The 11464-nt window shown below is 38.1% G+C and overlaps 1 protein-coding gene across 1 annotated transcript; it reads left to right on the forward strand.

The window, feature by feature from the left end:
* Positions 1-2: 2 nt before the first annotated feature.
* On the forward strand, positions 3-11053 carry LOC139139208 (origin recognition complex subunit 1-like). The gene is made up of 14 exons (XM_070708035.1): positions 3-511; positions 1242-1384; positions 2252-2427; positions 2779-3130; positions 3809-4638; positions 5194-5423; positions 5975-6146; positions 6679-6786; positions 7169-7318; positions 7789-7908; positions 9304-9473; positions 9738-9825; positions 10226-10262; positions 10580-11053. Exons 1-14 carry the CDS (start codon positions 390-392, stop codon positions 10735-10737), a joined length of 2856 nt encoding a protein of 951 aa, XP_070564136.1. The 5' UTR covers positions 3-389; the 3' UTR covers positions 10738-11053.
* Positions 11054-11464: the final 411 nt, after the last annotated feature.

Consider the following 11464-nt stretch of genomic DNA (forward strand, 5'->3'; position numbering starts at 1 on the left):
AATACACGGTATGCGGTACAGGCACGATGATATGACATATGTATGGATATGTGAGCTCGCGTATAACAAAATTATTTCACTGTTCACGGAAAATTCAATCACCACACAACTTACTTTTATTTCAAAATTAGCATTATTGAACTGGAACGAATTTTTTATTCGCCTCTCTATCATTTCCTGGGAATCCCTGTGTTGGCATATGAAAATTTCGCGGGGTTGTATCACGTGGGAGGGAATCCCCGTCCCACAATGCACTTGTACAGAAACGACTTGTTAAAAGTTCATTCAGTTCAGTCATTCATTCCGATCTGCATACACGCTATGCTCCTTGTTACTTTCGTTTAAAGTCACCAAGTTAACAGTAAGCAAGAAAGGCCAGACAAAACTGCATGCATCTCAAAATGACTAAAAAACCTGTTTATTTCCTCAGCGAAGACACGTTCACCGCTGAATGGGTTGGAGAAGGAAAGCGTGACAAAGATCGAAGGAAGGCTGATGTCCGGCATTATGAGTAGGTGAAAGTTTTACTCCCCTTAGCGTCGTTTGACATCGTTCACACTGTTGCTGCCAACATCACCACAGCGTTTCAACCACACAGGCTTTCTGTTATGGGACCTGTGTTAACTGATTTTGTAGTTTGCTCACCATTCGAAATGAATGCAATCATCTGGTCGAACACTCGGAACAGATCAATTATCATATAGGGGACAACCATGTGTTTTCTGGAGGGGGTGAGGTTGGAGGATTTTTCGAATAAAGTTTCGGCAGCAGGTGATTCTGAAGGAGGGGAAAATTGACCCTGTAACAGTGTAATGGCTTGAGGAATAAAACAATCGTTCCATCAGATTTGATACATTGCTTCTGCATACAGAATAAGTCTACTGGTATTTACTGGATATATTTTCTTATTTTACCAATTTGATGTAGGACTGACAAAAGAAAAAAATGCTGTCACAGTGACGGAAAAACATTACTGCCATAGTAACAATTTCCTCACCCCCAGAAATCAAATGGTTCTCCTCAAAGGGCACACAAACATGGGGATTTGATCATGTCATCGTGACTTGGAGAGTTTGAAACTTTCTAAATTAGTTGCTAGTCCACTACCTTCAAACTTATCAGAGTCAGTACATTAATGTGGTATTTAAACACCAGTAGTTGAACTACTTAAACTTGTGTAAGTTGTACATCAATTTTCATCTGTCACTTATTATACTAACCATGTAAATGATGATTTTCAGGTCTTTCTGTCTGAAGGCAAGTAGCGGAAGTGAAGTTCTCATCCACAGAAATGATTACGTTTGCATAGATAATTCAAATGGTGTTGATTCATGCTGGCAGGATTGTGCTTTCATTGCAAGAATTGACGATCTCTATGATACAGGTATTTACTAAATATTTATATTTTACTGAGATATGATACAGAGAGAAAAAATGTGGCATGATTTGTGAAAATTTTTGGTTCTTTTATTATTTGGTTTAATTTGCTTTAATAGTGTACAAGTCTTGTATGTTGCATAATTACACCATACTTCCAAATGTATTATTCATTCGTATAACATCTAGCCAAAATATGATAATCCAATACTGAACAACATACTGCTACACAGATTCAGTAGTGTCACAGTGGAGAAACAACTGCTTGCAATTCTTTCTATTGAATGTTCAGATTTGATTGAGAGAGAGAGAGAGAGAGAGAGAGGAGAGAGAGAGAGAGAGAGAGAGAGAGAGAGAGAGAGTGAGAGAGAGAGAGAGAGAGAGAGTGAGTGAGAGAGAGAGAGAGAGAGAGAGAGAGAGAGAGAGAGAGAGAGAGAGAGAGTGTGTGTGTGTGGGTGAGTGAGTGAGTGAGTGAGTTGTGTTCTAGTGTGAGTGAGTGAGTTCCTGTAGACCCACTTTTGCAATCTTATGTGAAAACCCATCCCTGTAAAGGAGCAAGTCATCCTCAGGGAACATCTATTGAAGCGAGACCTGAGAGGATCTATGCTACAACGATGAGGTATATGGTTAAAGGCCCTACGGACAACTTCCTGGATGTGGTACAGCTCTTGTTCTACATCGGTACACATCTAATTCACAACTGACATTCTCTGTTTTCTTGTGAATTTTTCATCTGTTGAAACAATTTGAAAGATGCCAATGCTGGTTGTCCATAAATGCAAGTTTTAGATTGAGAATGGTCCACCCTACAAGCAGATCAATGTGATATTTGCTCCAAAACAAATTATGCAAACAATTATTTCCTTCCACACAGGAGGAGGGGATGTTGACAGTAAGAGAGCTACGTTACAGTGGTACATAAGAAATGATGAACTGCCCAAATACAAGAAGATAAAGCAACATGATCAAAGAGAGATTTTCTTGTACACAAAGAGACTTCGACTTGAGGATAGGGAAATTGACATTGAAACCATCAGAGGAAAATGTAAGGTAAGTGTGCTTGTGAATGTTTTCAAGGCTTCTGTCATATCTCCACTACATAGAATCATCAGTGATAAAGCAGGCATATGTTCAATGATTCAAAGATTAACATATTTCATTATTATGCCAGCTAAATCAGTGACACCGATCGGTGTTGGAATAAACTACAGAGAAAGCCTATGGGTGGGCTTGAAGTGGTTCTGTGGGGATGACCCATGACCGGAACAAGATTGATAGCCACAACACTGCTTGCGTATTCACAACCACATCGAAGCATGTGTTTAGCATTGGTACGTACATTATTATATGCCAATGTCAGACTTTCCTGACATGAAAAAATACTCTGTCATTTTGTTCCAGGTTGTACATATGCCAGAAGAGAATCACCTGCCGGATATCATCGCAGATAATGAAGTTGGTACCTACTATGTCAGGAAGGCCTTCAACGGAGAGAAATTCCAACCTCTGGATGATGAGCTGATTGACAAACGGTTTGCCAGGATATTTGTCAAACAAAAAAGGAAAAGTGTGGCAGCCGAAAAAATAACAAAAATTAATGGAAATGATTCTTGTGATGTTAAAACACCAAAATTTAAACTGGACAAGAAAGTTGAGAATTTATTGAGGAAAAGTAGTGAAGTAAAGAGGACAACCAAAGAACTGTTGAAGAGTAAAACTGTAAAGATGGAAGTGAAAACACCAAAGTCTCCAGGTCAGTGATTTTGGAACTTACTCAGACCATTAGATTAGGGAGAGATTAGAAATGTGTGTGTCCTCTATCTGAATTTGAAAAGAGAATGCTGGCTCCAAATGCTGAGCAACACTGAGTACCGCATTTTGCATATTCGTATATAGAAGAAGAGCAATGGGTTTCATGTCACCATTACCAGACTGCATGTAGTTGAAAGTACAGTCACTTTTTCCTATGGCCTTGCAAGTCAAACTATCTTCCACAAAATCTATTGTTTAAAGTATGCTCAGTAGCTCACTATTTTTTTAAACTTCCTGGACAAAATATCTTCCACAAATTCAATTTGATGTTAGATTTGATTCAATATCTTATCATCACATGCTCAATATCGATATTGAATATTGGCAGTTTTTAAAATTATCAAAATTAGACATTACAGGCAGTTTTGTTTTGAACTTGGTATTTTTCATGCTTTTGAGATGTCATGTGGCTCAAATGAGATTTTCCACAGAATTCAATCTTACAAACAAATGAATTCAAACGATCAGCACCCATGATCAACTCAAAGGAAACATATTTCTATCACTAAATAATGCTAGAAAATGCCCAGAATCATTCACTTTGGTGAAATGTTCATCGACACATTCAGCAAGGGAGCAGAATGATATCTACCATTCAATGTTGGTTTCGCTTTGTCAGGCAACTTCACATCACCAAATCGACGAGGACACATAAAAGATAAAGATGTCATCAATTTCCTGCAGAGTGATGGTAGTGATGAGGATTCAGGCGATGACGATGACAGCGTGTCAGATAAGACATCCATTCACAGCGGTGAATCTTTGGACTCAACCAACAGGAAGAGGCCCAGGGGGAGGCCCAAACTTGGCACCAAGCGAAAAGCTAGTAAAAGTGAGGTTGAAGATGTTAATGTGAAACCAAAGAAGACGTGTCATGGAATTGGGAAACAAATCACACCGTCTGTCAAACCAAGGAGAAAGAAACTAGAACATCCGGCAACTGCACCGGCCAAGAAATCGATGGTGACCTCTCAGAGAGGGTCAAGATCTGAACAAAAGCTGGATTGCAAGAAGAAATCAGAAACAAGGCTGCCAAGAAAATCGCTTAATTTTGGCAGCAGGTCAAATGGAGTTGTAAAGAACGTGGATTTTTCAGTAAAAATTGTAAAGTGTGATCAACCTGAAAGTCAAAAGTCTGCTAGAAAGACAAACAGACATGATTTGGTTGCGGTGAAACCTTCCCCCAGTAAACACAGCAATGCAAATGAAGTAAGAAAGCCTAGACAGACTCCATCAAGGACTGCAAAGACGAAGAGGAGGATAGCAGTAGATGACGACAATTGTGATGACAGTGAAGAAGATGAAGATTACAAGCCAAATAAGGAAGAAGATAGTGATGATGATGATGATAGCAGTGATGATTTTACAAGAAGCAAGACCCCAGCATCAAAGTCAAGGAAAAGTGTTTCACTGACGACTCCAAGGAGAAGAGGAAGACCAAGAAAGAATGTAAGTATTCAAAGCAGTCTGCTGTTTTGCTGAAAGAGAAGATTTTAAAGTACTGTGAGTAATGACTTCCCTTCATACTGCTCCAGAAAAAAAGAATACACATCTGCTCTATGTTGGCAAGAAACTATGTACAGGCAGACCAATCAATATGCCCCGTAATGCAGATGTGAGGTGCTTTGCAAGATCTAACAAGTGGTCAATGATGTGACTCTCTCAGCAAGCAAACAAGGAGTTAGTTTATGCCGTCATCTTTATTATAATTATAAATGGTCTAAGGGTGTTTGCTGTTATTTGTCGTGACTTACTCATCTTTGCATGGGAGATTGTCAGTAAAGATTACAAGATATGTAAGACTCCACTTCTGAATTTATTTACCCGAAAGGGAAGGCAGTTAGTTCAATATATATTCACACAAATACAAAGTCATTACTTTTATATCGCATATGTGTGCATTCTGTGTTTGATAAGACAAAGAATGAAATCATATATTACCCAGGAATTTGTCAAACTATTAAAAACTGTATCTTTTTGTCTTTGAAACAAATGATATATCAGAGCACATTAGAAACTCCTAGAAGTCAAGCAAAGAAGACACCAAGAAGAGCAACAATGACTCCAAGTATACCACAGAGACGCAAGCCATGCCTGCCTCCCAAGAGTCCATTAGAAGCTGCCAGAGCCAAACTCCATGTATCTGCAGTACCGGAAACCCTACCCTGCCGGGAAGAGGAATTCGCTGACATCTATGGATTTGTGGAGAGCAAAGTTTTGGATGGTACTGGAGGGTAGGTTTTCTATGAAAATTTCATCCTATATTTAGGTAATTATTGTAGTGTTGTGTTAGCAAGATTGATAGTTCCCACCAAAGGTAATGTTTACTGTCATATTTAGTTGACGGCTGTTAGGAGTATTTTGATAGACAACCTTCCAGCTGCTTATTCAGGGCATTCAGTGGGTTTTCAAATAGGCAAGATATAATTATTGATAAACATCTTGCAACAAAGAGAGGGGTAGGGGAGGGTCGCAGAAGAATGTCCCTGTTAATGGATGAGAAAAATTTTATGGTAAAAAAAGGTGAACAAATTGGAGAATAACCTGATGCCTGGCTCAAATGAAGATGTTACCTTATAGTATTGTGGTGTACAGAAACACTACACAAAAATTTACTATCGTACAGTTTTGTTGGTTTTTGTCTAACATTCTTTAATTTTTCATACAATTAGACAATGACCGTATTTTAGAGTCTGCAAAACGTTCAGTCACTGTAGCAGTAAGATGTAGAACTACAGTAGATTTTGTCTAACTTTCGTCCATTGTCATACTTCAATACATGTAGGTGTATGTACATATCTGGTGTGCCAGGCACTGGGAAAACAGCCACAGTTCATGAAGTGATGAGATCTCTGATCAAGGAAAGGGACTGTGGAGAGATACCCAACTTCAATTTCATCGAAATCAACGGCATGAAACTGACAGATGCACATCAAGCGTTCGTGCAGATACACAAGGTATGTGTTGTTAGATCAACAGGCACTCTCATGATGTCAGTATCAAATACTGTGAAATAAATGCAAGATTTAGCAACACTGAGTCCCAGTCCAGCCGTAGTTTATTTTAACATCATCTTAGGGTGTAACTGTACTGTGTTATGTTTCTACTTATTCACAGTGAAATTTGCATGATGACCTCCTTGCTTTGACAAAAGATTAACCTCAAAGACATGTCAACATTTTCTGTAAAATTGGATTCAGTATTGTACAAGATCGGGTTCACTAGTGTTGACATCCACCTCAGTAGGTAATAGTTGATGCTGTCACAGATATGCTCAAGGGGAAAGTCAAATGACTTTAAATTTATTTCATTTAAAAGTATTAAAGGAGCCACAAGTTTGTAAATATGCAAAAAAAGAAAAAACTTATCTACCCGTGGAATGTATATTGACTGAAACAAGATATTGTCACAGCCAAGGATATGGATGTCATTAATGATGGACACTGAAAAACTTCAAAAGTAATGATAATATGTGCCTCTTTGCCGCAGCAATTGACAGGTCAGAAAGCAACTCCAGAACATGCCAGCAACTTACTGGAGAAGAGATTCAACACACCAGCACCTCGGCGGGAGACAGTGGTGTTACTAGTTGATGAGGTGAGACAAAGTCAAACCTCAAAGAGGTATCAGACAGTCCACAGGGAGAAAGTTTCTTTCCATCAAAGTTGTTGTTTAATGCATTATAACCAGATCCAGTTTGGAATATTTGCATCTGGTATAAGGAGCTAATGGATTTTGAAATATGTTAATGCTGAAATATTATTTATGTACATTTATGTGTATTTATGTATTTATGTGTATTTATGTATGGATGTATTTTGTAGAGTAAAACCAGCCAAAGACTATGAAACTTTATGATTCAGAGTATCACTGATAACTGAAGTGTAGAGCTATGGCATCTGGTTGCCAATGGTGATAAAACGAAATGATATTTTGGGGCTTCATCTGATGGTCGGTACTTTGTGTGTGATTTTTTCAGTTGGATCTGCTGTGGACAAGGAAACAGGATGTAATGTACAATATATTTGATTGGCCAACCAGACCACACGCCAAGCTGATAGTACTGGCCATTGCCAACACAATGGACTTGCCTGAAAGAATTATGATGAACAGGGTCTCAAGTCGGCTGGTAAGCTACGTCAGAATTGTGTAATGCTTTATGGAGAGTAGTCTAACAAGGCAGTTCAGTGCACTTTATTGGTGCAGTTCAGTAGGTAGATGGGTTGTGTTAGAGGTCAGCAAGAAATAATCTGCAGAAATTTATGAAAGTACAGATGATAATAGACACAATTAAGACTTAGTTCTGAGTTCTGAGTTTTCCATTTCACAATTGATTTACTTTAGTATGTTGTTATGTCTTGGAATCAAAAAAGCAAGAGTGAAAAGTCAGAAAGAAAAACTAAAAAGTGTTTGAATACATATTTGTGGATGTTTTTTTCAAAATGTACAGGGTCGCACATGTTGCAGAACCTTGCAGCCATCATGTGTCACTTCCAGCTTGCAATAAAAAATATAAACATGCTTCTGAACAAATCACAGCAAAACTCAAAAAAATGTGAAGGACGAAATCTGAGCATGTGTGCTTGCTTTTATTGCCAGGGGTTAACCCGTATGACATTCCAACCTTACACTTATAATCAACTTCAAGCTATAGTACTATCGCGACTTCAAGACGTTGATGCATTTGATGATGATGCTGTACTGTTTGCTGCAAGAAAGGTACGTAATACCTTTCTCATTCAAGTATTTTGATGATTGTATGGTATAATGTACCTGTATTATTTTCATCCACTGTTATCTTTTGACTGCATCACAAATAAATGTAGATGCACCCACAGTCCCTCCATCATGTGGGGACTGTGATGCACCTAAGGGGCATATTTTCTGAAGTTTCTGAAAATCTTATAATTCTTCACTACAACATGTGACAACATGACATATGATTTTTATAAACCGGTAGAATAATAATTTGGTTTTTACCATTTCCATTTTGTGGAAATCAACGATGTTTCTCAAGGTTCTGACATTAGACGCAAAAGATAATTTCATACTTGTACAATGTTAGGCTTTGGTATTTCCAAATAAAAACACAAATGGAGGGGGGGGGGGGGTGGTACTACTTTCTCTAAAAGAAAGGGGATGAAAGACCCCTTGTACAAATTTGTTGGCAAAGAGTCAACCAACTTAATTGTGAAGGGAAGGGATCATTGGAACTGCACTCAAAGGTCGTATGGGACCATACAACCAATGTAAACACTGTACCCAAAATACATTTGTGATTTATTTTTGTTATAATGTACGTCACAAAATTTAAATGTTGCAGCAATGTTGACGTGCTTCTGTAGATATCATGCATGAAATGCATTGTTTGTAAACAAGAAAGTCACACATACAGTTACAACCACTCCTCTCTTTGAGATGCAACATTACAGCAAACGTCTAATCGTCATTAGTGTGACCTTGGCAATGCCAAGTCCAATATATTTGACAGGATCATGTTCCAGTTAGAACACTTCACAACTTGCTTGTCATTCCATGTTGCAGAAGTTTGTCTGTGAAGTGGAGTAATAGTAATAATTACATCAACTATCCAGAACGTTATTCTGTGTATGCTAAAATGTTTTGTTTAGCGCACGTTTCGTTAACTGTTTCCTGATGCCCCAACTCAGTGCATTCTGGGAGTGCCCCTGCACGTTCACTTTTGGATGGTTTCAAGGGACCTATTGGACGATTACTAGCACATGTCTCATGCTCTCTATGTGTAGTTGCACTGGTACTGGCTATCAAAAGAACGTTCAAAGACAGCATTCCATACTTGTCCTGTAAATCAGATGAAAATTTTTGCACAAAAACAATCACTACTCAGCCCATTTGATGCCTCAGTCATGATGGAAGATGTATAGCAATGTGGTTATTACGAAAATACCACGAAGTATGCACTTGGACATTGACTCCAAGCATCAGCCTCCGCTCCCTTCTGGCGATACACTGCCCAAAATGTCCTTGTCCATCCTTTGTGGTATTTTTGCAATAACGACAAATTCATTGATATCACAACATCTTTGTAGCAATGACAGTTTTAAACATGAAAATACACTTTGTCATTCTGTCCAGGTGGCTGCTGTCTCTGGGGACGCAAGGCGAGCACTGGACATCTGTAGACGAGCAACAGAGATAGCTGAACATTCACAAAGGAACTCCAAAGTAGCAGGGCTTGTAGACATAATCCACGTGGAAACTGCCATCCAGGAAATGTTCTCATCTCCCAAAATTGTTGCCATGAGGTAAAAGTAATCTGTCTTGATGTGTGAAATTTTATCACATAAAGAGAAAATGGTGTTGGTTATTACAGTTGTCAGAGATACGGAAATAAAAATTGTTTGGATGTATCAGGACTGAATGCCGGAAACATGACATTCATTATAAATGTAATTTGATATTGCCAGCTACATTGCTCAGAACAGAGACTGCTAAGAAAAATGTATCATGAAATTACCGTGTATCGAATACATCAAACTTATCGAATACGTGATATTTTATTTCAACAGGGAATCATCTTTACAAGAACAGTTATTCCTTAGAGCCATTGTGTCAGAATTCAGGCAGTCAGGGTTGGAGGAGGCCCCATTTTCAAAGGTAGGATAAACTGTGACAGTTGGACAGCATGCAAATTGTCGGGCACATTGCTACTGCTTTGCTGTGTTGTATGGGTAGAATTTTACCCCGGCAGTTGGCAGAATTGCAACTTCATGTATTACAAAGCATGACTTTTTTCCTTGAACCTCGAATCAACATTATTATATGTGGTTTGGATAATGATAATTATATTGGTTTGCTTTGGGAAGTCAACCCACCGAGGCTTACAGAAGAAAACAATTATATTGCTATTCAAAAAATTAGAAAACAAATCAACAAACAAACAAACACCACAAGTTGCAATAGCAGCATAGAGTTCTGAATGTTTCAACAGTGTATTATGGGTACTCATCCTCTGGCATCAGGACTAATGTGTATTTCTTTTTCTTTTTTTTATAAGGTTTTGAAGCAACATGTCACTCTTTGCAGACTGGAAGGTGAGTAACATGAAATTGTTATGTCTAAGTTTGCCATCCAGAGACTGGTACAAATTGTTTAAGAAATGGATACCAGCTAACTTCTGCGTCTGTTCACAATGTTAGATATTGAAAGGATTCATAGCCTTTCTCCAAAGAATTTGATCGACAAAAAGTAGACCCCTAAGACATCGATCTGGTCATCTTGTACTTACCCTGTGTACAATATAACAAATATGGTAGTGGTAATTTTGTCTGCTAACATGTGATCTTTGTAGTTGCTGAATTTTAGATAAGTCTGATCTTGTTCTAATATTTGTTTTTTGCCCTCTTTACAGCGGTCAGACCCCCAACTACAACAGAAGTGGCCTCTGTATGTGCCAGGCTAGGAAGTAGCAAGTTAATTCTTGTGGAGAGCGGACGCAATGACATGCATCAGAGAATACGTCTCAATGTCAGCCAAGATGATGTCCTTTACGCTCTTAAAACAAAGTAATGATGAAGATAGTGTTCAGATCACCATAATGATTGAATCAATAGACACATATCATGTTATAATTTGTGTGTACTTTTTTCACTGCCAGTGGAATTATTATTGCCAAGGGCAATATGTCATTTATATGACAGTGCCCTCTGGAGGTGTATTTTTAAGAGCTTTCTTTTTTACCAATTCTGCTTTTATGAAAGTGTACATTTTAGAAAATTTTCTTAACTGTATAGTGCAACATTTTGTGGCCTTTTCCCATTTTAAATGGAATTATATCATTTTTTACTTTTAGATTTTGATGTAATAAAATATTCAAACCTTAAAAGTGTGTGTGTTTGTGCTTGATCTCAGTTCAGATCAAATTTTGCAGGGCAGTGGGAGAGACCTTCAAAATAATTTCTGCAGGCTTTCAGAATTTATCTCATAGTTTAAACTCTTTTTCTTTTGTTTCTTAGTTGAAAATGCCAATATATTTGTGATTGTCAGATAAGTAACAAAAATGGCCTTCAGAATTCCATACGTAACCCACGGAACCTATTTGAAGACCCTCCTTAACAGACAGATATGCAAGCAGTAGTCAACCAGGGTAACTACACCATGGGCACACAATACACTTTGACATACGGAATCATTGGCAGGATGTATTCTTTGAATGCCACGGTAATACATGGCATGTTGTGTGTGGCTTTAGGGAGAAAGTTTCACGGTGAAAGTTGCAGAAATAATTTTTGGAACA

The sequence above is a fragment of the Ptychodera flava genome, chromosome 8 (genome assembly GCF_041260155.1).
Source record: "Ptychodera flava strain L36383 chromosome 8, AS_Pfla_20210202, whole genome shotgun sequence".
Classification (NCBI taxonomy): Eukaryota; Metazoa; Hemichordata; class Enteropneusta; family Ptychoderidae; genus Ptychodera; species Ptychodera flava.

Coding starts and splice junctions, on each gene's coding strand:
- LOC139139208 (XM_070708035.1), top strand. CDS start 390: ATGCATCTCAAAATGACTAAAAAACCTGTTTATTTCCTCAGCGAAGAC. Junction 3,131..3,808: donor GAAAACACCAAAGTCTCCAG/GTCAGTGATTTT, acceptor TCGCTTTGTCAG/GCAACTTCACATCACCAAAT. Junction 10,263..10,579: donor CACTCTTTGCAGACTGGAAG/GTGAGTAACATG, acceptor CCCTCTTTACAG/CGGTCAGACCCCCAACTACA.